General features: G+C 35.0%; 1 protein-coding gene across 1 annotated transcript; it reads left to right on the plus strand.

Annotated features, from left to right (window-relative positions):
- Nucleotides 1-15,178: 15,178 nt before the first annotated feature.
- On the plus strand, nucleotides 15,179-27,725 carry LOC146163216 (stearoyl-CoA desaturase 5-like). Its single transcript, XM_083382508.1, has 8 exons — nucleotides 15,179-15,296; nucleotides 19,233-19,369; nucleotides 23,459-23,622; nucleotides 24,107-24,237; nucleotides 25,042-25,247; nucleotides 25,575-25,621; nucleotides 26,435-26,614; nucleotides 27,176-27,725. Exons 2-8 carry the CDS (start codon nucleotides 19,344-19,346, stop codon nucleotides 27,364-27,366), a joined length of 945 nt encoding a protein of 314 aa, XP_083238634.1. The 5' UTR covers nucleotides 15,179-15,296; nucleotides 19,233-19,343; the 3' UTR covers nucleotides 27,367-27,725.
- Nucleotides 27,726-27,967: the final 242 nt, after the last annotated feature.

The following is a 27,967-nucleotide window of genomic DNA, read 5'->3' on the forward strand; positions in this document are numbered from 1 at the left end:
CTCAATGTGGCGTGTATAAGTGCTATACCAGGACTGCAGAGAGAAAATGCATTATATTGATTTTATTAATTAATTGAATTTTGTGTAGTTAGCTGTACAGGCGTACACTATAAGCTCTTCTGGAAAGTTGCAAATTATGTTGTACAAATAAATTGCAAATTTTAACTTAAATTGTTTTTAGAAAAACAAAGGTAACAAAAATAAGAAAAGAGTGAAACTAACTATGGTGACCCAGCTATTAGTTGCTGCACATTTCGCCCACTTAGGTCTATTTTCAGTCAAAATCCTCTTTAATTGTTAAAACCAAGTCGGTATATTGCTATCAGATCTGTAGTAGTAAAACACCTTGAAAACCTTTATCATATTTAAACAAAAATTGTGATATGCTAAAGTTGGGTAGGTTAATTTAGGCTAATCTATTCATCTATTGTAATTTCCCGCTACCTTTGCTACCAAAAGCAAGCTGGCATTAACCCTATTCTTCTAAATACTCTTATCGTTGCTAAAATTTGCCATCTAACTTGTCAATGTGTAGTTACAATTCATGTATTGTGGTTTCTATCAAAGTATAGCGCTTAAATTTACGGCATTGTAAAAATATTTTTTGGAATAACCGCGATATTTAAAAAATTTGACAATTCTGGTCTATTTGCAGCTGATGTCGTTTAGCGGTCATTGAAAGCTCCTGTATTGCTATACTTTCTTATATTTCCCTGGTAAATATGCTAATTGATAAAAACTTAAATAGTGAATAGATAAAACTACTAATTATCAAATGGGTAACGGCGATAAAATATGATTCTAGAAAGAGTTCATCTTAATACAAACAAGCGGCATGACTTTTCTAAACTCATTCATAAGGTGTTTACTCAACCAAAACAATCGCACGCTTCACTGGTTTAGCTGGTAAAAGAAAAAAATATATATTGCTCTAATTTTAAAAACCCTAAAACCATCCCGAAATAATCATACTGTGAGCGCTGTATCTTTTAAAACGGTAAAATATGAACGCCTGAAACGGATAGTTTGGCAATTTTGGGTTTTAGAAAATGGGTTAAGGTTGAAATTATTCTAATGTAGAGTTAGTGATGTCTTTAGGCGTGGGGGTTGGGTTGGATAAAACGTTGTATAGACCTAAATCTGGCCATTTAGGTCTTATTCCGACGGGTTTAGAACATTTTCTGAGACGGTTCTACTGTTACAAGGAATATTTTATTTGTTTTGTATAACTTGTTTCCACCATTGCGTTTGTTTTCACTTGCTTTCTCCCAATCTTCACTCTTGCGGCACATTACATTTCATCTGTTTTATGTCTTATCTTCCACGTTTTACATTGACACCTTTTGATCATTGGTCACCTTCTGCACTTACACCTTTTTCTCATCACTTAGACTTTAGGTAAAAATTGTGTTTGAGTTGATAGTCAGGTTTGGGAAGGCTGGCCGAACCATTCGCAATTGTCACTAAACTTCCGAGACCGCTTGTCGCTGGCCGCATACTGTGTTCGCCTTAATTATTTCGCGTGTGTTTAGACTGCATTTGATATAATTATTAGACGCCTCGTGTAGCGTTCAGGCATCCGACAGGCCGTCAATAAAGGATCCAGTATTTTTGGCGTAATACTACGACTTTTGCGAATTAATCCTATTTTTGTCTTATTTCGAACGGTGTTTTATTCCGACCTTGATGTTGTTCTAATTTCAATTGAAAGTTAAATTTTCTACACCTCTCCTCGCGAAAGTCTAGCGTTTAAGGATCCAGGTTATAGATCACAAGTTGCTCTGCAAACCGGGAAAAAGGTGAACATTACGCTACGCGCGCGCTGGGTTCAAAGTCCAACATTAGGCTTACGATAAACGAGAACAGTGGTGGTATTAATTGCGGTTGTGAAATTTCTCCATTGACGTCTTAAATTGGACTAATGGACCCTGATTTTAAACAAAAGTGACTTGTTGTTTTCCACGCTTGGCATACAAAGCGATAATTGCCGAATAATAAACTGCCGTTAAAGCGTGAGTCTTGTGGTTTTGTTTGCTTAAATCCTTATACAGGGTTTAGTCCTAAAAAAGCGTAGACTTTATTAAAAATGGGGATAATCAGTTTGATATAATTTGGTAAAAAAAAACATTTTCTGCTAAGAAAAGCGAAGTATAACACTCAACTATTTATTTGTGTGGCTACTGTTTGATCGAAGCGTTTGACCCTTGTGTCTAAAGGTTACCGAGGGGCATTGATCGCGGAGGTAACTCTAGGTCAAAATCTGGCGCGTGACACGGGGTTACAGCAAACAGTTCAACCTTGAAAGTCGAAACGAGCTTTGTCATCGGGCGTGAGATAACTCTACCAATTTGCAGAAGCGGGAATCGAAAACGCTGGCTCAAGCACGTGCTTAACTTTTATTGTTTATTGCTTCCTTAAAAATACCCATGATATTCTGCTTTGCAATAAAAAAATGTATAAAACCGAAGTTAAACAGATCTTGTTGTTCAAAACTTGCTGTTTTATTTTTTTATTCAGTGTTTCTAAACCTTTTATCGCGGCGACCCAAATACTAAACGTAACTATAACAGCACAAATTATCTTCACTGAACGTTTTGCAAGCTTTAAGTGGAAAAAACATGGTTAAATAAGTCTTACCTTAAAAACCGTTTGCAAAAGAATAGGCACACTTTACTGTCGGGCCCTGCCTGGCTTTCAGCTGCTTAGTTCACAACATGGCTAGATGCAGCAGGTGTTTTTAATATTAATTGTATTATGTCGTCATGTTATGACGTAAATTTGAGACGTCAAACACATAAGATTTTCATGCACCAAAATCCTGGATTTGCCCGTGCTGTATAACAATCGAGTTCTAGCATCTCTGGAACCTCTTTACGCCATGAGTATAAGGTCTATTAGAGAAAACAAAGCAGAAAAATTGTAGCATAGTCTATTAAAGTGCTATAGGGGCGTGTAATAAAACAATTAACCCTAAAATCACCTGATGTTCTCTATGCACCAGAAACCCGGTATAATTAACTCATAAATTGGAGGTTATTTAACTGAAGAAACTTTTATTTCGAAACGATAAGTGATGCCTTACGCACATACAAGATTCGAATTTAGTTAAAAGAACATTTTCTACCGGTACGGCGTACGTACAAAAAAAAAAGATTTCCGAAGCGCTGCTCTGAACAATTTGAGCTTAATTTCAACAGCGGTGTGTTCCCATTTAAACATGCTTTGTCTCAATATTTTGCTCGTGTAGGCTTCTGCCTATGCTTACAATTACTCAAAATAGACTTATAAGATCTTTAAACATCAAAACCCCATTTTAATAGACGTGCAAAGTCATAGCATTGGAAGAACGAACAAAAAACATTGACAATAAACAAACTAAAGCCACGCCAAACGAAGCTATTAGTTTTTATTTACCCTATTACTGTTCGACTAATAATTTTAGAATAAAAGAGAAAAATATGATAAAATTAATAATAAACGAACTTAAACGCAGCAAGTAATAAAGTATTTGCCAAACCTGAAAATTTATGAATTTTCTGTTTTAAGGTCGCACCGGGTTGTGAAGTTCTTCGAATGTTTCCTTTTTAAATAAAAATAAATACAAAAATGTAAACGCACCATGTAACTAGCTAACATCGTTTAACTACCCCTAGGCCCTGGGCTCAAATATACCGAACAGTTTAAAGTCGCTTAACTTTTTTTAATAAAGCAGGCTACAACTCGTTGCCTAGCAACTAATCGTAACAATTGTAAGTAACACACTGATTGAAACATTATTTAAGGAAAATGTTGGAATATTTTATTAATGTTTTTATGTTACTATCAAACATCAATACACAAAGTGTTTCTTTTAAATCTTACTGACAAGTTATAGTGACTTAAAACTGAAAAATGATTTATTGATGTTTAGCAGACTTTTTGTTAACAGCCAACACCACCAATCCGTTGATTTAAATATAATTTTGTTTTTATTTTAATTTACACAGGCTTCAAAGTGTCGCTTAGCAACCATTAGGAAATTGAACTGCAAAACGACTGGTGCATTATTCCAACTAGAACACCTAATTATTTTTGTTGTTTCTATGATTTGATTCATTTATTCTTTGAATAACTAATTTTAGTCCCAAAATTGACAAAATAACCTAAATTTAGTTCATTTATTACCTTTTTAGACGAACTGTACGCAAAGGTAAAGATTAATATTTAAAAAACTGTTTATATTTTTGTGATGTTTTAAAACATGCTGAAGTTGTTATATTATAGAAAACAATAACTCTAAAATATTGAAAGCTGATTATGATATTTTGGCATGAAATACTGATACCAGGAATCTAAAATTTAAAATTTACATTAAGTCATAGAAACAGCATAAAAAGTATTATTTAAAAATCAGCTGATAGAGACGCGAATCGTTGTGATCAACTAAAAACTTGTTCTCTAATATTTTTACACTTTCCTAGAAACTAAAAGTTATTCACTTATTTCACCACTGGGTCTAGATCATTAGTGAATAACTTTTAGTTTCTACTTAAGTGTAAAAACATCAGAAAACAAGTTTCTAGTTGGTCACAACGATTCGCGTTGCTGTCAGTTGATTTTGGAGTAATACTTTTTATATTGTTTCTATGACCTAATGTACATTTGAACTTTTATATTGCTGGGTAACAATAATTTTTTTTTAAATATTACAATAAGCTTCGAATATTTTAGAGTTTTTGTTTTTTGTAACTTTAGCATAAACTAAATTAAAAACATCACAAAAAGTATTAACAAAGTTTTGAAGACTATAATTCTTAACTCACTTACAGTTCGTCTAAAAGTTAGTAAATTACAGAAATTTAGGTTATTTTGTCATTTTTGGACCAAAACTAGTTATTCGAAGAATAAATGAATCAAAACATAGAAACAGCAAAAATCAATTAGGTTTATTAGTTGAAATAGTGCACCAGTCGTTGTGCGGTCAAATTTCCTAATAGTTGCTAAGCAAAATTTGTAGCCTGAGTAAATTAAAATAAAAACAAAACAATATTTGAATCAACAAATTGCTGGTGTTGGCTGTCAGCAACAAGTCTGCTAAAAATCAATAAAACATTTTTTGAGTTTTATTCCATTTTAACTTTTCAGTAAGATTGAAAAGAAACACTTTCTGTATTTAGGTTTAATAACAACATAGAAACAACAATAAAATATTCTAACATTTTCCATAAAAAATGTTTCAATCGTTGTGTTAGGAGCAATTGTTACGATAAGTTGCTAGGCAACGAGTTGTAGCTTGCTTTATTAAAAAAAACTTTAAACGATTTTTGACCTTTTAGTATCTTGGAAATGGTTTTGGTGAAGTAAAACAATGTTAGCTAGTTACGTGATGTATTTGAATGTTTGTATTTCATTTTTTGAATTTAAAAAGAAAAGATTTGAAGAACTGTCCAACCCAGTGGCAGTGCGACCTTCAGACGAAAATATATGAATTCTAAGGTTTGGCAAATTATACTTGTTATTACTTGCTGCGTTTAAATGTACGTTCATTACTATTCTTTTTCTTTTATTCTAAAATTATTAGTCAAACCGTTATAGGGTAAATCTAAACTAATAGCTTCGTTTGGCGTGAATATAGTTCGTTTTTTGTCAATGTTTTTATTCGGTATTCCAATGCCTATGACTTTTACACCAATTCTATGAAAACAGAGTTACGACTTTATAGCTTATCAAGTTATCATACTATTTTGAGTGATTTTAATCATAGACAGAAAACGTAACAGCAAATACAACACACATATATATTCGGTTCAGATTTTTTAATTGGGAAGCACATTTTTGTAATCTACGCTAGCAAAAATTAAAACAAAACATGTTAAATTGGTAACAAACCAGTGCTGAAATTAAGCTAAAATTGTTCGGAATGGCGCCTCGGAAAAATAATTTTTCCAGGCCATTAAATTTTAAGCACATACAATTTTTTCTCTCTTTTGTCCGCTTTAAAAAAATATATATTTAGGCCCTATGAGTGCTATGCATATTATGGCAAGTCACGCCGCGGGCCTGGACTCGCCTTAACAGGCTGGAAACTGCAAAGTTTAAGGTCTTCCATGAAAAAATGGGGCCAGGCTCCTTCTGCGGCCTGCCATTGTGCCTCGAGAAACAGACTGCAGACCACATGATCTCACGATGCCCCATATACCGCGCACCAAGTGGGGCATCGGGTCTGACACTGTTCGTTGATGAGACTATCCGCAGGCTTCTCGACTGCTGCCCACGCATTTTAACTGGAATAATAAGATCGTCCATGCGAAAGAAGAAGACGCCATGTGAAACCATAAAAAATGTAAAGTGCAATTTTTATTAAGTTAAATTATTATAAATGTCATTTTTTAGCTAAATTCGAATCTCTATTATGTGCGTAAAACGTCAAGTATCCTTTTTAATTAAAAGTTTTTTTAGTTTTACCAAAATGATCTCAAACTCTTGAATTAATTATACTGGATTTCTGCGTTGTTTTATGACACGTCCGACGTAACAAAACACAAAAATCCTGGATTCATACCGTTTTGAAAGCAAACATAGAAGAAAGAAACGAATACTGAAATCGAGGGTTTTTTTAACAGTTACTATAAATATTTTTTATCGTTTTTTAAGTATGACGTCACGAAAAATGTCATAGCCTGAGATCATCAAACTGTGTAACATGACCCCCGTCTAAGCACTTCTTTGTGTAATGACTTAAGTCAATCTTTTTCACTAATATCTTGTGACTTTTATAAGTATGTGTAACTGACCAATATTATTGAGTATATGACGTTTATAAAAAGCAACCAAAGTAATCATATTCACGTTTAATAATACTGTATTTCATTTGTATGTTGTTCTTATGACAGACACTGTTAAAACACTTTTTGTTCGTTTTTTATGTGCACTTATGTTTCTATTAAATAATGGTTTCCATGTTACCTAAAAATGTATTGGTGCTTTTGGAGTTTTTGGACAATTAGTGCATATTGTTTTATTTGGTTTGTGAGTTTGTATAGAGAACTGTTTCTTAAACGTGTCCCTCGCACCATGAAAATGTTAGCAGGGATCACGACTCCCAAAAGTAGGGATAACCACTGGTAAAGAATAGGAAATGTTGCTCAAGAAGCAAAGCACACAGCTCTTCTGATTTATTATAAGAATAAAATTTACTAATATTCGCCAGTAAAATTGTGAGGAACTATGCAATCCTTTTCAATGTACATTTCAACTTTATTATTGCTAGTACCAGTATTTTGTGCAAAAATATAATAATCAGCTTCCAATATATTAGAGTTATTCTTTTATCGAATATAACAACTTCAGCATGTTTTAAAACATAACAAAAATATATATTTTTTTAAGTTTTTAAAGACTAATCTTTAAGTTTACGTACAGTTCGTTTAAAAGGGTAATAAATTAGCAAAATTTGGCTATTTTGTCAATTTTAAAACTAAAACTAGTTATTTAAAGAATAAATAAAATAAAACATAGAAACAACAAAAAGTAATTCGTTTTTTTAGTTATAATAATGCACCAGTCGTTGTGCGGTTAGATTTTCTAATGGTTGCTAAGCGACACTTTTTAGCCTGTGTAATTTAAAATAAAAACAAAACAAAATTTAAATCAATAAATTGCTGGTGTTGGCTTTGAACAAAAGTCTGCTAACCTTAAATAAAACATTTTTGAGGTTTATATCATTATAACTTGTCAGTAAGATTGAAAAGAAACACTTTCCCTATTTACGTTTGAAGGCAACATAGAAACAATAATAAAATATTCCTATATTTTTTTTAAATAATGTTTTAATCGTTGTGTTAATTTCAATTGTTATGATAAGTTGCTAGGCAACGAGTTGTAGCCTGCTTTATTAAAAAAAGTTAAACGACTTTGATGAACCGTTCACTTTCCGACTTTCCGTATATTAGAAATGATTTAAGAGTTTAGGGGAACTAAAACCATTTTGGTTAGTTACGTGATGTGTTGGAATCTTTGTATTAATTTCTTTTTAATATAAAATGAAAATTCGAAGAACTTTACAACTCAGTGCGCCCCTCACATGGAATTATATGAATTTTAAGGTTTGGCAAATATATGGTATTACTTGCTGCGTTTGAATGTTCATTTATTTTTTAATTTTAACATAGTTTTCTCTTTTATTCTAAAAAAATAATAGCCGAATAGCAATAAGGTAAATGCATGAAAACGAATAGCAATTAGCTAATTAGGGTTTGGTAACTGAATGTTTTAACTCAATACATAACGCTGCTTCGGATTGTATTGAATATTTTGTATAGTAAGTGCTAGTATCTATGTTATCGTTGTTCAAAAGATGTCTAAATATTTTTTTTATTTACTTTGGTAAAGTAATTTATTCTTTTGGCTTTTCATTAATATTTCAGTTTTCTTTTTTTCAAAAAATACTATTTGCTTGAAATACTCTTCTAATGGTAAATAGCATTTAATGGTAAGAAAATAAATAACAAGAAAATTGTTCTCATTTGATACAGTATAAACTAAATCAAATAAATTTTAAAATCTCAATGTTTGGAAAAACGTTTTTATTTAAACGATTTTATTTTCTAGGTGTGGTTAATGTAATAGTATGTTTTTTTTTAATATTAACTTGTTTATTATTATTTTTCACCTTTCATCTAAAATGCTATTTTAAGATTGACAATATGAACTAAATTTAAATATTTCTAGACAAGGCTTGAATAACAATGCAGTAATGCCATTGTTATAATTTTATTTTATCCAGATGGGGCAAATCCAACTGAATTTTTTTTTACAAAGCAATGATGATTCTGGCCTAAGTGATCGAGTTTGACTTCCAAGGACTTTCCTGGAGTGCTTGGTTGAAACCAAAACTTTGTTTGTATCATGAAATGACAGGGTTTGTTCGTTTTTGAGCTTTTAAGAGAAATTCAGCAAACTTAATGCACCAAAACAGCAAAATGAAATACTAAGGATCTTTGTACATTAAACCTTATATAAGATTAAAATCAGCTTCTTGCACTCCGAACAACGTTTTGTTCTATATATATATTTTCTTGCTCAAATTATTAACAATAAATTCAGGCAATGTTTTTTTACAGGTGGTGGTTAACCAGAAGAGGTTAAGAACCAGTAAAATTATGAGGAATTATGCAATCCTTTTCGAAACTTGTTGTACATTAGTAAGATATAGATCTGTTAAGTTCTTTAGGCAGAATGAATAACCTTGGCGCCTTAAAGCTGTTTTATTGGTTATTGCTTCTAAGTTAATACAATCGGTCATTTTCGCACTAATAGTAGGTTTTTTTCAAAGATTTAATTTATTCACTCTTTCACGATGAACTAGCTTGCTTTTTAACAGACAAATAATAAAAATGCTATAAAGATTTCAATTTAATTCCGTCTGTCCAAGATAAAAGTTAAGGGGGTAAAACATACAGTGCTTTTAAACTCTTAATTATACAGCAAAAAGCAGTGAGTTTGTTAGTTTTTTTGCCGCAGTTATGATCACACCACATTTTTAACACTTGCTGAAAAACATAATACACTCTAAGAAACATATTTGATGCGTCTCCGACCTGTATTTGTATTATATTCACAGAAACTCACAGTGACAGTTAAAACCAATAAAAAGTGCCAGGTGTGAGTCGGCGACAAGCTACATAAAAAAGTCACGATTCCTGTTGTATTTTTTTCGCGTACAAGTAAAATGGATTTTACCGGAACGCCTTTCCAGAATATTCCGTCTTACTTTCACCGCTGGAATTAGGTCATAAGTGAATAACTTTTAGTTTCTACTAAAGTCTAAAACAGTGGTTCTTAAACTTTTTGAGACACGCCCCCCTTTTACAATTTTAACCAAACTCGCGCCCCACCTTGTTTCAAAATAAAAAAACATTAAGCATAACATCAACTTGTTTCTAGGTAAGTTGCATTAATGCAAAGGATGTTTTTAACACAGCCTAACCTAGGGTTGCCATATTTTGAAACGCGGAATTTCTGACAATTTTACCGCGGTTTCAGTGGCCAATTCCAGATCAGGGACCTTAAAAACACTCAAAAATGATGTCAAAAATCTCTAAAAATGGGGTGGAGTATGGATTTGAGGGCTTTAAGAATACATTTTAAGTTACATAAAACTGGAAAATAGATTAGTAATGCTTTATTGCCATTGTTTACTATAAAAATTACAAGGCTTCTGTGTTTTAAAGAAAAACGTACAGCATCGTGTTAGGGGAAGTTCCAGATTTTAACAATTTTAGTGTTGTAATTTTGGAGTGTCTGCGGAGCCCCTAAATCAGGTATGTCCAACCTGCGGCCCGCGGGCCACATTGCGGCCCGGCTGAAATTTTTGTGTGGCCCGCTAGTCATTTTCACTCCCAGGTAGTAATAACTTTAAAGGCCAATACCCGTTATAACTCTAAAGCCCAATACTTAATCTTGAAACTTAATAGGTTCTGCGGCCCATTAAATTATTTCAAGTGTCAATGCGGCCCACTATAATAAAATGTTGGACATCCCTGCCCTAAATCTTGTCCAATTGTTTTGTAAACTTATGAAACTGATTTTTATGTGACACATAATGGGAAATCAAGCCGAAAACATATTTTTTCAAAAAAAAGTTAAATCTGAAACACGCAACAAAATGATTACAAAGCCATAAACCTGGTAGTGTGTGACGTAACAATGAACAGTATTTTCAAACAATTAACAGTATTAGCACTTTCTCTGTGAATATTCGAGCTATTTATTAAACAGTACGAAAAATTAAACAAATTTTGCTATTAACAAATAGGCTATCGTTTATAATCGCATGCGTGCGTGCGGCACACACCATGATTTCCTCGAATGGCCGATCAGAGCGGGTATCTTAATCACGTGATTAATGCGTTAGCATAGAGTTTTTGTGGAATAATCTCCTCACAAAACGAAAATACTAACCTTAAAATCTTGGGAACCTCGCACGCCTCCCAAGGGGGGCGCACCCCCCAGTTTAAGAACCACTGGTCTAAAAGCATTAAAGAACAAGTTTCTAGTCGGTCACAACGATTCGCGTTGTTGTCAGCTGATTTTGGAGTATTGTTGTTTTTATGACTTTAATGTACATTATTTTGTACTTTTCATCGGTGGCAATAGTGTTTTTTTTAATGTTATAGTTAGCTTACAATATTTTAGTGTTTTTGTTTTATATAACAACTTTAGCATAAACCAAAACATCACAAAACTATGCAAGCATAGAGCACTATTTTACTATTAGTGCTCTATGGTGCAAGTGTTGAAGACTAAAATATTACCTAAGTTAAGGCTATTTTGTCATTTTTAGATCTAAATTAATTAATCAAACAATAAATTAACGCAAACATAGAAACAACAAAAAATAATTAGTTTTTTTTACTTGAAATAATACACCAGTCGTTGTGCAGTTAAATTTCCTGATGGTTGCTAAGCGACACTTTGTAGCCTGTGTAAATTAATAAAAAAAATCTTTGAATCAGCGGATTGCTGGTATTAACTGTGAACAGAAAGTATGATACACACCAATTAAACATTTTTGAAGTTTAAGTCATTATAACTTTTCAGTAAGATTAAAAAGAAACACTTTCTGTATTGCAGTTTGTTGGTAATATAGAAACAACAATTAATTATTACAACTATTTTTCTATAAATAATGTTTTAATCGTTGTGTGAGTTACAGTTGTTATGATAAGTTGCTAGGCAACAAGTTGTAGCCTGCTTTATTAAAAAATATTCAAGGAATTTAAAACGTTCAATATCTTAGAGATGGTTTAGGTAGGAGAAGTAAAACAATGTTGGTTAGTTACGTGATGCGTTTGAATCTTTGTATTTAATTTGTTTTAATTTAAAAAGGAAATATTTGAAGAAATTTACAACCCAGTGCGACCTTCAAACGGAAATCTATGAATTCTAAGGTTTGGCAAATATATTGTTATGCTTTGCAGAGTTTAAATGTTCTTTTATTGTTTGTTTTTCTTTTCTTTTTTATTCTAAAAAACTATTAGTCAAACCGTAAAGGGGTAAATGAAAACTAATAGCTTCGTTTGGCGTGGCTATACTTCGCTTATTGTGTTATTTTTCAAAGTGTAGATAACACTAGGTACCGGCATTGGTCCGATTTTAAGCTGTTTTTAAACTGTGTTTTATTTCGGCGTTTGATGTTGTTGTAATGTCAGACTTTTTGCTTGAGACCAATAAAAAAAATATTTGCAACATAAAAGCATCAATTAAATATTCCAAGTTTGTTTGCAATAGTAATGTTTCAATCGTTGTGTTGGTTACATTTGTTATGATACATGACAGTTCCTAAGCAACGGCTTGTAGCCTGCTTTTAAGGCCCGTTTACACTACAGCTGCACTGAGCGGAGCTGAGCTGCACTGGGCGTGAAATTGTTTTCACTACAGCTGCAGTGAGCTGCGCTGGGCGTAAAAATCGCGACAAAACGTAATGTTTTTCTATAGCTGCACTGGGCTTGAGTTTAGCAAAGCGTGGAAATCGCTCCAAAGCGTATTTTTTTCCAGCTGCACGGGGCTTGAGTTTAGCAAAGCGTAACTTTAAGCTAGCTGCAGCTGCTGCACGGGGCTTGAGTTTAGCAAAGCGTGAAACGCTCGCCACAACAGAATTTAAATGCAAATTACGCCCAGCGCAGCTCAGTGCAGCTGTAGTGTAAACGGGCCTTAATGGAAGTTTAAAGTTTATAACAAAAACTTACAGTATATTGCCCATGTTTTAGGCCTTAGGGTAAGTAAAACAATGTTATAGTTAAGTATCTTTGTTTTTATTTGAGTTTAGATATGCTTATCTGAGTTTAAGTATGCTAATTATAAAATTTTGTAGATTATAGTAATTGAGGACATACTAACTTTCAACTATACGAGTTAACTATAATTCTGTATAAAAACTTTCGGTAATTGCTTTTTTAAATGTTTTTTGATATTAAAAAACTGTCGTCAAATATTTTTAACACTAATAATAGCAAATATGAACAGATGATTTATTACTATTATTATACATGCCGTAAACCCCAAATCCTAAAGAAACACTACACAAAATCTACTACGGTAGCCGAATATCCTTCGAGAATAATTAATGGGTTGATGCAATGTAGCAAAAGGAGAATACAACTTACCGCCAGCCTTGTTTATAAAAGACTTTCCTAAACTCAAATAAACATTAAGGCTCTGGGTCAGCTTAAAAAAGCTTTGCACTGCTAGAAACTGTTGTTTAAAAGGAAATAGTTGCAAAATAAGCTTGGGAAGAATGAATGTTAGTAATCCTGGCTTATTTTTGAAATAGCACGCAAAATTACCGTTACTGTTATACACTTAGCTTTAGCACTAAGCTACGTGTTTAGAGCTGCAGTGTGCTGAAGTCAATTTAGTTTAAATCGCATTTTTCTCACAAGTATGTAAATAGAAAATATACCTGTTGTAATGTTTATACTTTTAGCATATAGCCATTCGTTTCGACCAAAAGAGTATCATTATTTAGTTTTTCATGTTTGGTTATGTTCATGTAAATGACATATAATTCATTAAAATGTTAAAAGTCGGTCTCACCTAAATCCACTTTAAATAGGCTACGAAATTATCTGCTTTCAACCGCATGGGGGCAGTATCGCGTCACAAATGTCAACCAAAAACAATAAAGTCACATAAATCACCAGCAGTAAAACCTATAGCAAGCTTCAAATTGACTAATGGTACTACTTCAAATCTGGGCGGAATTAAGCTGGTTAGCGATTTTTTTCGATCTGTAGCGCATTTCACAGGAACGATTTTGTGGCGTGGGTTACAAAGAAGTGTATAAAAATACGTGAAGGTTCCAAGTAAAAAGTGTTCCAACGTTGGTTTACTTAGATTTTAGTTTTTGACATTTCATTGAAAAAATAAATTTATTAGGCAACCCCACTCTTTGAAACAATGCTATCTATAGCTTTTAAAAAAAAGAACTACAACTGATCTAACGTGAATTAGAGTCAGTTTTTATACTTGTCGTTGCACAACACATTTATGTTTTAAAATGCAACTCTGTTAAAAACAGATGCTCCATACCCACCCTAAAGCGCTATACATTGAGCGCTTAAACAAACTGCCGAGCTCTGTCAGACAAGAGTTCGCCTTTTTGACCGGCGTGACCTTAACGCCGAACACGTGGTGTCTGGCTTCCGCCGGGTTACTCTCGGTCATCTGTAAAGTGGGGAAATCCCCTAGACCTCTGTGAATGACAGTTCCTGGAACTAAAATACGTTCACTACGAGCGGATTTAGTATAATTTTGACTTGACTCTACACGAATTAGGCAGATTTGTTTCAGTAGAAGTGTAGAACGTGTTACTAAATCAGCTAAAACACAATGTTAGTTTATCAAATGTAAAACGGATACACCATAGCTCAATACCAGAAGCGTGCGGTTTTATGATACAATGGGTTGCATTGTTTAGATTTCAAGCTGGTTTCATCATTTCTGTATTTGTTGTCGCGAACTGAGTAGCAAATCATGAAGCGGTGATGCAATTTTGGAGCGGCTGGTCTGAACACGCGGCGAACGCGTGATCGTCTTACATTTATCGAACACCGGGGCTTTGGTAATTTTAGAAAGAACAACCTTAGGCAAAGTTACCCGTGGCAGGCAGGCAGTGCTTATATAAAACTCAGTGGAACCAATTTCGTCCAATTGCAAAGCTAAAATTTAGCTTGAAACTTTTAATGGCCGTTATGTGCAGAAATTAACATATTCACAAATGCTTCTAAAGTGTTAAGTCAAGCAGATTTATAAAGGTCGGCTGACCAATCAGTTTTGACCAAAAATATTTAAAAAAAAAAACTTAATTTTAAAAACGTATCACCGATTTGCGAAAAATGAGAGTTCAGCTTGAAACTTTCTACAAAACCGGTAGGCGTTGCTTTCGGATAAGGGTTACAGTATAACTTTCAAAATTGGGCGAATATTCAGTTCAGGTGGCTTATGAAATGTGTAGCCAGGTAGACATTCTCAAAACAGGCGAAATCCGGTCTTACAAATAAGTGCTAGTTCTTGCGTGACGATCATTGGCCTAATAAGGGGTTACTACGGGTTAGCGACACGGCGAGGTTACCAGCGGTCAAACCAGAAATCACACTTTGCTCGGAATATTGTGGCCTGGAAATCATGTCATTGCGAGCATTGTTGGAAACCAAAGCGTAGCTGTTGCGTCATAAAACGTGGCAGTTTATGTTTGCTGTACTCAGTTACTTAGACTTACTGTGCAACAAAATAAATCGTTAGCTGTTTAAAGTGAGGTGGGTTAGATATCATTTTGCTTATAATTGAATATTGGACCCATTGTGTTGGTTTAAAATTATAAATAACATAGGTGCAGAAAATATTGAGAACTGTGTTATTATCTTAAACGATCTTTAATTACTACAAATAGCCGGCGAGCCAAATTTTACCATAAATAATTAAAGTGGCCATTAGTTTCTTTCACAAAAAGAGGCAAAGCAAATAATCCTTTTCTTTCCAAACACCCTAAATGTAACGCCCTTTACAGACGCTGAACGACAAAAAAGACAAGGCTACAACATCTATTTGGATAGCATACACCTTGTGCTTGGGTTTCATACAAACCGCCGCGTCTTTGCGTACCCAAAGAACTTTTCATTCTCAATACTATTCAGTCTCGCTGTCTGTGAAGTTTTCAGTTCAACGGCCCGAGCTTAAACTGTCTTAGACAAACCCGTACTTGACATTTAAGTTTTAGGTCGTGTTGTTTAAATGGTTCAAGGTACCTGCATTTTTGCTAGTATATAGTTATAGTAAGTTTTGGTTATTGGTTTATGAACGTTAAGTTGTTCTGAAATAAATAGGTCGCTAAGCAAGACCAATACAGTTTGGTGCTGCTATGAAACTTTTAGTGCAAATGTAAAGAGTAGATAAATGTTTGGACAGTTGATTTACTTTGCTTATCTCATTTTAATGTAGATTTTAAATGCTTTTTCAAATGGTTTGTGATAAAGAGGTTTTTAAATAAATGCGAGTTATGTACATAACAAGAATTGTTTCGAACTATTAGATACATAATTCAAAATTAACCTTAGGAAATTTTAAAGCTTGGTTTGTAATCCTTTACACGTTGTGTTATGTTGTGTGTGTCAAAGCCGAGTGATATCCACTAAAAAACATGCTGATAGAGCAAGTTGAAGTTTACCTACAGTCGCCGTGTCTATTGATAATGGAGGCTGCTCTTTTGCAGCGAAGTATAGCCATATATCAACGCTGTTTAATATCAGACTGTCATGTTCAATGGTACAGCCAATATCGCAGTGTTGGAAATTAGTTTGTAGCGTTTTTTTACATTCCGTTTTCCTATAACAATTAGAGTTTTTTACGATTTTTAGTACGGTTATGTAAGTTATATTGAACAAAATTATTGGTTAATTTCGTGCCTTGTATATAGGGATTGCTTCTGTGCAGTGCCTCTTTTTTGCCCATGCAACAATTTCTATTTCATTACCGTGTTACATCTTAGCTTTTAGAATAACAAAATCTTTTGACACTAAAGAAAGATTTACCTCTTTTAACGCAATTTTTAACTCAATTTATTCAAAAATCAGTTAATTTTGTAACGTGCAAATAGGACTGCAGTCTCTTTGTGTCAGTAGTGCTTATTCGAATTTGAACCCTATCAATGATGTCATAGTTTCCTGCGTTTGGAATTTGCAGCCTTGTCCGTTTGACGCTATGCCGCCACCGTATTTCGTTTAATTGCCGTGCATTTGAACTGTTGTTGTGTTGGTTTTAAAGCACTTGGTCGCCGTCCAAATTTTTGTCCGGCATTTAGTATTACGGACACTCGGACAGGAAATATGAACTGCATTCATTGCCGCTTATTCGTGTCAGTTCAGGATGTCAGTATAGCCGTTAAATTTGATTTGTTTAATATTAAACATATTTTTTGGTGTTTTTAGTGTAGAATTGTCTGCGGCGTTGTGCACAGCTGTTAGGTGTCAGTTCGGGTGCCAGATTTATTGAACATCAGTCGCTAAACTTCATTTTTGTAGGTTTGTGTAGATTTTTGGTGTTTTTACGGTAAAAATTGATTGCCTGGTTGTACGCAGCCGTTATGTGTCAGTTCAGGATGCCAGATTTTATGCCAGATGTATTAACATCAGCCGTTAAACTTAATTTTCGTAGATTTACGCAGGTTTTTAGGTATTTTTATATAGCGTTAAAGCAGTTTTCAGTTTATGGTTATACAGCTTTTAATTTTCTGTGTTAAATTGTAATTTCATATGGCTTATTTTAAACTTATCCGCTTTTGTACACAGTCGCTATTTAGGTGGCTTATTTGGCGAGGGCTGTCACATTGCCAAACAGCTTAATTGTAAGATTCGGTTGTCCAGTTACGGCGGGTGTCCCTAACAGGAAGCACCTTCGTTTTAACCAATTAAGTCTATTTTTGTCGAGTGACGTCGTTTAGAAGGTGATTTGTGTTCCTAGCTGGACTTGTGTTGACTGAGTGGCAACTTTAAGCACCATAATTGGCATTTCCGCTCCTGAAACTGACAGTTCGGTTGCGGTGTGGCCACGATTAATGCGACTTTTCCCGGTAGAGACAAGCCACTGTTTAGCCCGACCTTTTTCTCATTGCACGTCCGAATTATTATTTTTGCTAAACGTCGCCGCGGACTGCAATTCCTGCAAGGGCTACAGCCTTTCTAAAACAGTTTTTTGTTAACATGTGTTAAAATTAACTACAGTAAGAAACATTGGTATGACCCACAATGGTTTAAAATTCCGCGTTTTTGTGTTGTGATTTTTATGTTCACCATTCAGTTAAAATGTATTTGTGAAAAGCGGGAATTGAAGTTCAACTGTAACTTGCTTACTGAAGAATTGAACTTGAATGATAGTTGTAAAGCGAATTGTAATATTTATTAGCGGGTCGCAGGTGATGAAGGCTAATAGGTTTATGTCCACTGGGTTGTATTTAGTGCGAAAAAAAATTACAAATCAGCACATACTAATGGTTTAATGGCTTGCACTAAAAGTTTATTGAGTGTAGATATCCCGTGGAAATATTACTGTTTTTCGAATGAACGTTCCGTGACCTTATTTTGTAACTTTTATTGGCTTGTATGACATATAGGCCTACTATAAACGTTTTTCGTAGATTTAAAAGCATGTTGCTAGTGTGTTTTCTTGAGATAGTTACCTGAGGACATGGTCTTTAAGCACACCAAAAAATGTCGGTGGTGAGTTTTGCCTGTAATAATACCGTTTGTTGAATTTCTGATAAACTAGCTTCAATGATTTAAAACGTTTTTCAGGCGTTTGTCATGATACTTGTTTTTGCATGATACTTGTTCAACGCAGTCCTGCAGCATTAAGCCGTTGCCTCTAAGCCAGTTAAACGCTTGTTTGAGAATATTTTAGCTTTACGATCACGAGCCTAGCCTTCTCTTCCGCCTGTTGTTTGCAACGCTTACCAAGAATCAAAGCAAGTTCCTCTTAGCACTGTAGTTTTGTGTCCCGTTTTTCACTTGGGGTTTCGGGAAGTGACTGAAAACTGTTCGCCCCATAATATTCATAAGTGTGCTGAGAAAATTTTTGTAATTTCAATTTGTCGTAAAAAACATATAGGGCCTATGGGCTGAATATATTTCCTTAAAACGGCAAAAATAGTAGAAAACTGATACCAAAAACAAGAATTTACGTAGCAAAAGTTGGTAACACATACAGTTTGGTTGGGGGTATGGCCAAGCCCACCCCTTGTAACCTAACCTTAAGTTTAAAGTTTCATTGTATTGCGTCATCGGGTACAACGGTCGCTCGAAGCACGGTCACGTGACCCGATTAACTTGCCACAATCGCGCCACCTCGCGTCCGGAAGTCGCCTTTTTTCTGGTCTTTTTAAATGTGACGCGACATTTGAGCGGACCCTTATATAAAGGTCGGAACAGGCATATTGCGTGACGATGGTTGTGTGTGCGGGTTTAGCTAGAACCTTTGAACAATATTCCTGTTTTTGAAGCAATTTTATTAAAATGATAAAGCCGGGATTCAATAAAAATCGTTATATCCGAGTTTAGCAAATATCATGGCTTTTATATTTTTGCACTTGATAAAAAAGGGCAATGCAAGTCTCGCGCAAACGTTGCTTGTTGTTGCTTGCAGCGATATAAATAGCTCTACTAATTGCAACTTCCGTTTACCTACATCCTTTGTGCTTCTAGGTTCGTTAAGCGTTTGGTTTGTGCAATTTGTTCTGCTCTCTACAGTCTACTCTACGTGTCGTCAAGATTTTCTGTTTCAAGCAAAAGACAAAGAACCCGAAACGATTTAAGATGGAAAACGAACAGCTCATAGACAAGTAAGTTTTAAAGTTTCTTACCTTATTATGATTTTTGACTCAAGCCGTTAACCTTGTCCAATGTAACATAGCTATCCCCTCTTGACCACCTTGCTTTGTAGTTTCTCGCGTTGGCTACCTAACAAGTTGGCAGCGAACCAAAAACAAAAACGTAAACTTAAAAAAACGTAAAATTATCTTCCACGCATAAACAACAGAATATATAGCTTTTATACATTTGTAGTCTTGAAACGCACCATTATTATGAATATATTTCCAATTTGTTTGGTATTTAGTAAAAAAATGTGCAATTGTTTTGGTCCTTTATACTATTTCTAAACCAATTTACCAAAAAAAAAAAAAATGGAAAAAAATGAAAAAAAATAATTTTTTACAACTAGTAATGTTTTAAAGTTGAGCCATAAGTGAATATAGCGATTGGTATTTTTGCACGCAAAAAATGTAAGTGGTATTTTGGCCAGTTTGGAATTTCGATAAAGCGGTAGTTGACTTTGTTGGCTGAGTTTTATCAGCAAATAACAAAATATTTGCCTTAAATCGACGGACCTTGGACGTAATAAAACGAAACTCTCGCGTTACGATGTTTGTAGAACTGGAAAGTACACAAGAATGTTGTAATATAATCGTTGTGGTTTTACGACTCGTTATTTAAACATGAGTAACCCGGGTTTCATATTATTTGGCACGCAACTACCCTATAGCTGTACAACAGATCGATAAATCATATTCATTTTACGAAAAAACAAAGAAGAACCCATTTATATTTTGTCTAACAACGTAAAAAAACAGACTAATATAAAATAAAACGGCTTCCTTGTTAATCGATCAAAAACAACAAGAAATTAACTAAAGACGTTGATTTTTTTTAACATTGTCATGTACAATGTACATTTTTGTCGCCTGTAATTTTTTTCAAGTAATGCCCGTTGCAGATCATTTTATCCGATTCAATTATTGATTTTAAGCGAACAGAACATCTTCGTGGAATCACCAAAGTACATGTTTAGCCTATCTCTTGTTTTTTGCAAAACTATTTAAAAGCATCACAGCGGGCAAAGTCGGAAAACAAATTGCCAGACTGCGCGGCAGTTAAGGCGACAAACATGAGCCAATAGGTAAACGTATACTTGATGTGGCAGACCAAACCTGGAAATAGATTTTTCGCGGTTGGACTTTGAACGGGCGTTCTAGCATCACATCACGTCTGAACTGCTCTCAACTTCGATTGCTGCTATTCATTATTTGTCCTGGCGTCGTTTCAAACAGCTGCCCGCCGAATTTGACTTTGCAGTCGTTTCATTTTTGTCGACGTTTTCTTTTCAATTTGGACTTTGTCCTACGACTTGTAGAATTGCACGGCAAGCGCTCTGATTGGTCAATTGCCGCTTAAGGTGATCACGTCATGCCAAGGACAGCTTGGTCGTTGATTATTTGTAAATTCATAGTTTTAAGGAATTTACGTTTTTTTTGTTTTTTTGTCGTTGCGGCATACTTATTCCTTTCCTGTTTATGGCAGCGTAGTTTTGGGGTATGTGACGTCATATATTGTTGAGTTTCATGATGAATGCATTATATTTTGCACCATTCTGCTCATTCGCAAAGCATTGCATGACTAGGAAAAGGCCAGAGGACGGTATGCTTTAACATTTTAATTTTAGGGCACATAAAATTCAGCATTTAAAAAAATCCTGATAAAAAATGTATTTTTTGTTTTTAAACCAAGCCTAGCATCGACAAAAAATATTTGCGTTCAAATCTTAAGATATTCAAGACATGATGACTTTTGTCGTTCAATATATCAATGAAAGAGTGTTGATTTGCGAACTTTTGTAAAATATGTGCCGGACTGTCAAGCAGAGGCGTAGCGAGGGTATTTTGCGCCCGGGGACAAACTATAACTTTGGCGCCCCCTCCTCTATGTTTCATCATATTTTCTATTAAATTAACATAATATACCCTACTTCATACGGAAAACAATTCAAATTTTAGTAGAACAATGTAGGTATTTAAAGAAAAAGCGTTATACAAACTACAGCATATGACTCACTCAGTCACTGTCAAACATGAAATGATTTACATAGTCTACAATAGTTAGATTTATTGTTCTTGATTTCACTGTCGCAAACTGGTCAATCACGTCATCGAAATCTGTTGTTTCCAATATTTCTCTTTCAACGCTAAGAATAGCAAGATCACTGAGAAAATCCTGTCCCATTAATGCACGCAGATACGAAAAAACAAGTTTTAATTTGCTGAACTACCGCTCACAACTTGCAATTAAAACTGCTATTGTTAACACAATTTGTTGTGAAATTCGCAGATTGGGAAACCCGTCATCCCCACAAAACACAATAAAACCAATAAAATCTAAATGACTCCAAAAGGAGTTTCTGGTAGAATTTCAGTTCGATTACTAATAAGCATTCGGAAATCACCAATTTCAATGAAAAGTTCGTTGCTATTGATGTCCGTGTCGTAGAAATTTGCAAAATCTGCACAATTTCGACGCATACTGCATCCTCGCCTGTGTCAGATAGAAGAGTCTTAACGTCAAGCAAAAATCCAAATTTATTGTTTAGGTCTTTTAGTCGTGAAAAGCGTGTTAACATCTCATGTTGAAGTCGATCAAATAGATTCTTTAAAACGCGCACAATTTCTTCTTCTGATAAAAGTCCTACATCTTTTGCTTTTTCTCCAGGCATTCTCTTACGTCGCCTGTTTCTTCTGTTTAGATAAATACACCACATCAAGCATTTTGTTTGGGTCTGTTTTACAGCAGCTCGGCTCAAACCATCACGAAGCGAGTCTTGGCTTTTGGCGCAGATGTGTTTATTGCAGTTTTACGTATTTTTATTAATCTTCTCGACTATTTTCCATCTAGGTTTGTTTTTCGTCAGCAAAGTGCATCGAAGTAACAAACAAAAAGATATAATACTTTGTGTTTTCCTATGGTGAAGAATTGACAGTGTTTGTGCATATAAGGGTGCCAAGCAATTCTTAAGGGGGCGCGAGCTCTAATTCGATGTTTAACTTTATGTAGTGATTTTAATGGTTTAGTTTGGTGTTCATTCTGTTTTTTTATGATATACTGTACAATAAAATTACACGTGTAGATGACTGAAGACATAGTTCATGGATTTGCGATTTGCGAGCTTCGCTACTAAATAATTTTTAATAGTTTTTCAGTTGCTGGACTATGATTGCTACATTTTGCGACTAATTACGGCTATGTTTAGTCGGAACAATGGTATAGTTGTAAGTTGTGCAATTGAGTTGGGCACCACTACTACGCCTGTACAAACTCTGTTTTTGCCCAACTTTACGATTAAAACTTAAAAAAGGTCTCTTTTATTTACTTTTTTTTTTTTGTTTTGTTGACAATTGTTTTTAGCACCAAGTCTCTGTGAGTACCTTTGCATGTTTTGCGAAGATATAACGTGCATAGAAGATATAACGGTCCTATGCAAATTATAGTTTGGCTAACTTATAGATAAACGATAAATGTTATGCCCCTTTCCAACTATTTTATGTATGATAACAGGCTAAAAACATGCACGGAGACACGAACCTGTTTTTAGCTAACAGTTTATTTGGTTGAAACTGAATATTTTTCGCTACGCGCGACCAACGATACACTTTACTATTTTTTATGTTGTCTAACTAATATGTAATTCAAACATACCCAATTGGTTGTTGTTGTTGTAGGGGGGCGCAAAGCGCAGACAATTACCAAGGGGGCGCGGTTTAATAAAGGTTAAAAAACACTGAGTTAGACGAAACCAGGTGCACGCAGAATCAGTATCTTGGCTGCTGTGAATGGCTGGCAACAGCATCAGTAAGGGTGTCGTATCAGATGACATCTGCCACAGCCGCTGGAGCGATCTTGCTTATGGTCGTTTTTTGCTTGTTGTGAAAATTTTGTAAGCCTCATTTTGGCGCCCCTGTACCTTGGCGCCCGGGGACATATGTACCCCCCTAGCTACGCCTCTGCTGTCAAGTAAATGTTTTCCAATGCATACAAAAGATATAATTGTCAGACAGGTCGCTAAATTGCCTTTAAACATCTCAAAAAAACCCAATTTTTTTCAGCAGCAAGATGAACAGTAATGGTGGTGAGAAGGTTGAGCAACAGCCGAGGCAGCTTCGGAGCAAGATTGTTTGGAGAAATGTCTTCCTAATGTTCATGCTTCACATGGTCAGCCTCTTTACGCTCACACTGCTTCACACCGTCGTGCCGTTGTCGCTGGCTTGGAGTAAGCACCGATCGTTATGCGTTTTGTTCGATAATTCAGGCGCTACTACTCTTTAATTGCATTCAATATATCCCAGTGTTGTTAAAATAGTTATTTTGTAAGGACTTACATTTTTTTTATAAAATAAATACTAAGTTAAGTCCTAGACTTGTTATTGCCACGCCATTGGCTTCAAAAAATAAATAAAACTTTTTAAATTAGCATATAATTTAGATTTTGACAATACAATCGGCCCTTGACGAAATCTTTATTCAACTAACCACCCCCCCCAAAAAAAAAATGATACACAATTCCATTTTGTTTGTTTTTCAAACTTAGTTTTTCTTAAACTTAAGTGAATTCATTGACTGTGTGCAAAATGTCATCTTAGATAAGACTGTATAAGATTACCCAACGCAGCCATACTTAACTGCAAAGTGCTTAAGAGTGCTCTTACATATGTTTAACCTAAAAACTTAACCTATGCATTCGCTTTTTTCTGCAGCTTTTCTTTGCTTTATTATGTCAGGCCTGGGCATCACTGCCGGTGTTCACCGCCTATGGGCTCACCGGTCTTACAAGGCTAAGCTGCCGCTCAGAATTCTCCTGGCTTGTTTCAATACAATGGCTTTTCAGGTAAGTTAGCGTTGAGAGTGATTTAAGTCGGCGTTTTTTTTTCGGTCGAGTTTTATCGTTGTTATTTTTTGTCGCATTAAATATTTTTCTTGGAAAAATAAACATCGTACAACAGGACATCAAACCTACGCGTTTTTTTAGTAACTTTTTTGTTTTGTATATTTACATAGTAGTTGTCAAGCGTTTGCCCCTGTTTTTGTAAAAAAAAACAATTAAATTTCTAATGACCATTTGCTGAGATTTGGCCTTGCAAAGGGGATTTTAAATGGTGAAGTTAAACTAAAGGAGAAAAGTTTCATAGTTGTAGTTTCCATCTGAAGTCTGAACAAACTAATTAAAGTTTTGTAATTAATTTGATCCTAGTTGCTTGTGCGAGCAGAATCGTCTATATTTTGACTTTTAATTAAATGAGTCAAATCCCAGTCAAGTAATAATTTAAGAAACAAGCCAAGTTCATGTCTTTAAATAAAACGTCTCTTAAATTGGTTAACTCATCGTGAGCAATAAAATAATTCAAAAAGAGCAAAAACGCAACATTTACCAAAGTAAATCGTTTTCTGTGCCAAAATTCGGATAAATTACCCCATTTTACAAAAAAAATTGCTCAATGAAATCACTTCATTTCAACTCAAGTAATTTGTCCTAAAAGCAAAAGTCAAGTTCACTTTGCCAAAAAGCCTTAATGCGTGTCGTTTGAAAACAGGGAGTTTAGTGCACTTGAGTCAAAAGTAAAGTCGTTGATTTGAATCATTGCAACACCTGTATGACGTCACAACCTGCTTTTATTTTCCTACATTGTGGCAGATGTCAATCCTGGAATGGGCTCGCGACCATCGTAGCCACCACAAATACTCGGAGACGGACGCCGACCCTCACAACGCCAAGAGAGGCTTCTTCTTCAGCCACATCGGCTGGCTGCTGATGAGAAAACACCCTGATGTGATAAGGAAGGGAAAGGGAATCGACATTAGCGACTTGTATGAAGACCCGGTTGTCATGTTTCAGAGCAAGTGAGTACGCTGGGGAACGTGGCCATTTGGTTGAACCTCTCAACATAGGAACTTCACTAAGCTAATGTCAAGTGCTAGTATAGGGATTCCCGATTAGAAATATTTAATATAAACATAAATATTAATACTTCTGTTTCGGAAAATTTACTGCGGGCCGCATGTATCAAACTGGCGGACCGGTTTGGTCCGCGGGCCGTAGTTTGGAAAGCCTTTTTACAGAGATTATGAACAAACGTCAATTTTCCTGCAAATTTTGTTTATGTAGAAAACCTTCTCTATAACTTTCCTTAAAAAAATTACGTTTCTAACCTTCTGTTTTACTTCCAGGTACTATGTGCAATGTACAGTTTTGCTCTGCTTCATATTTCCTACAGGTATGTAAGTTTATTTTGTACTGCATGATTAGCCCACTGTCCAATCTACCGAACGCCGTGTAAATATGACCAAAAGTAAACTAGAAAAACTTTTTTTTCGTTAACGACGGAATCTTGCGAATTGTTTTAAATGTTTTTATTTAACAATTTGAAGTTAATGCTTAATTGACAACGTAACATTGTAACGTGCTTGCGTTCCCTTTCTTTTTTCCTTTGTTTATCGTGCACTGTACTAGTCGCATTCAGTGTTATTTACCCTGATGAAGACGACCTGTATAGGACGTCGAAACGTCGGAATAAAAATTACATTTGCGACTATAGTAAAAGAAAAAAAAAATTACATCAAAAGAGCTCTACAAACTTGATATAAACTGTATAGTATGCAATACAACCTTACCCTGGGATTAATGATAAGCAGTGCTACTCAAAAAACGCCATCCACCCTGAAATAATATTAATAAATAAATAAAGGTAACTGTGCATTTTGTGGGAAATTGTCCTCAAGCTCTTTCACCTTTCCGAACCCTGACACTTCTTGAAGAATCGCAAAACCCTTTTACGTTCAAAAACGTCGCAAATAAAAAAAACGACCGTACAATAAAGTGGGGTTCGCAAACCCCAGTTTTACAACCATTTTATTGTAACCGATAGCTTGGCAGTCTTGTTTCCAACCGATCGTGTACCAGCAATTGGTACGTGGCAATGTTGTTTTCGTGAAGTACTTCACAGTCAACACACACCAGACTGCCTCGTGTAAAACAATCCGCGGTTCTACGGTTTCGCGATTTTACCCGTAACTCTATCCCTTTGCAGTTGTTCCTCTATTGTGGGGCGAGAGCTTGCTGATGTCCTACTTGTTGTGTCTGCTACGATATTGCGCCCTGCTCAACTGTACTTGGCTGGTGAACAGCGCAGCCCACATGTGGGGCAGTCGACCCTACGACAAATCCATCAACCCAGCAAACAACTACAGCGTTGTTGTGCTCGCCATTGGTCAGTCCTTGTCACGTGGTTTGCCCCGCCTCGTTGTTTTTTTAATTTTTTTTTGTAGAATTTGAGTGATGTCCTATAATAACGGATCGGAGGCGATACTGCTCGATGCCATTACTAGGTTGTGGTATCGGTGCCGATCTGATACCACACTAATTTGAGCATTCTAATCATGGGTTGATTTAACTAAGCGTTTTTCATTTTGAAAGACACCGTTTGAAAAACTTGCTTACCGACTAAAGAGGTAACTAAGTTTCGTAGGGCTTAATCAATTTTGAGCTTAGAAACCCAGAAAGATCACGCTTGCAAGTTATATATAATATATTCATTGCAAGTTATAATTTTTTATCTTTTTTGCCAAATCGATTAAAATCGTAAAAACAAATTGAATATACAAGATACCATGATAATAGCCGTAACTTGACAAAGAACTTTATTAATGCTATGATTCTGTATAATGTTTTTGTTTAAGTTCAATATCACAGTAGTTAATAAAACTTAAAAACAAAATAATAAATTATGACCTACATTTTCTCACTGTCTAAAGAAGTATTCGATTTTTAGGCGAAGGGTTTCACAACTACCATCACGTGTTTCCCTTCGACTACGCCACCAGCGAATTCGGTGTGAAGTTTAACCTCACAACAGCCTTTATCAACGTCATGGCCTTCTTTGGCCTCGCCACAGATCGCCGCACGGCGTCGCCAGAGATCATCAAGGCGAGAAAAAAGAGAACCGGAGATGCGAGCTTCTGATTGGCTCACATAAATCACGTGATCAGAATTACTCTCCCGCTGTTGATTTGCCTATTGTTCTTAAATTGTTCCATTAAATAATATTTCTGCAATTCAATCTACTTTCCTAAACGATAAACCTAAGTGCATTTCCTTAATTTGTTTATAAAGGAAAAGGTAGTAACATTTGCGATCTAATTAAATATAAAAAAGATTGTTTCCTGCTTTTAGAAATGTATGTTTTGTTTCCTTATCAAAATGTTGTGGTTAGCTTTCAAGACCAGTGAATCTTGTGCGTTTACAGCGCCACCAACGGATCGAATACAACGTTTTGTATTTCATGAAATAAAATTAACTTTCCTAAGTACATCATTCTGCCAAAACAAAGTAAAATACCTAATCTTGATGACAGCAGAAATAATGATGTTACAACTAGCCATATCGATGGTTGTATTTTGCTCGGCTACCGGACATTTTTTATTATTACGCTTAAACGACCAAATAGAAAGACGGGCGAGAATAAAAAATAGCATCAAGAAGCGGCAGATTGAGCTAAAGGCCAGTCCACTTAACTTTATGAGTTGCGAGTTTTAGGGGTGGGGTTAAGGGTTTGCTAAAAGGT

This window comes from Ascidiella aspersa, chromosome 2, assembly GCF_963924565.1.
Source record: "Ascidiella aspersa chromosome 2, kaAscAspe10.2, whole genome shotgun sequence".
NCBI lineage: Eukaryota > Metazoa > Chordata > Ascidiacea > Phlebobranchia > Ascidiidae > Ascidiella > Ascidiella aspersa.

Bases quoted from the DNA above. Each gene is read 5' to 3' on its own strand.
- LOC146163216 (XM_083382508.1), top strand. From the start codon at position 19,344: ATGGAAAACGAACAGCTCATAGACAA. The intron at 19,370-23,458 runs GTAAGTTTTAAA...AATTTTTTTCAG, and splicing joins AACGAACAGCTCATAGACAA to CAGCAAGATGAACAGTAATG. The intron at 25,248-25,574 runs GTGAGTACGCTG...TTTTACTTCCAG, and splicing joins GTTGTCATGTTTCAGAGCAA to GTACTATGTGCAATGTACAG.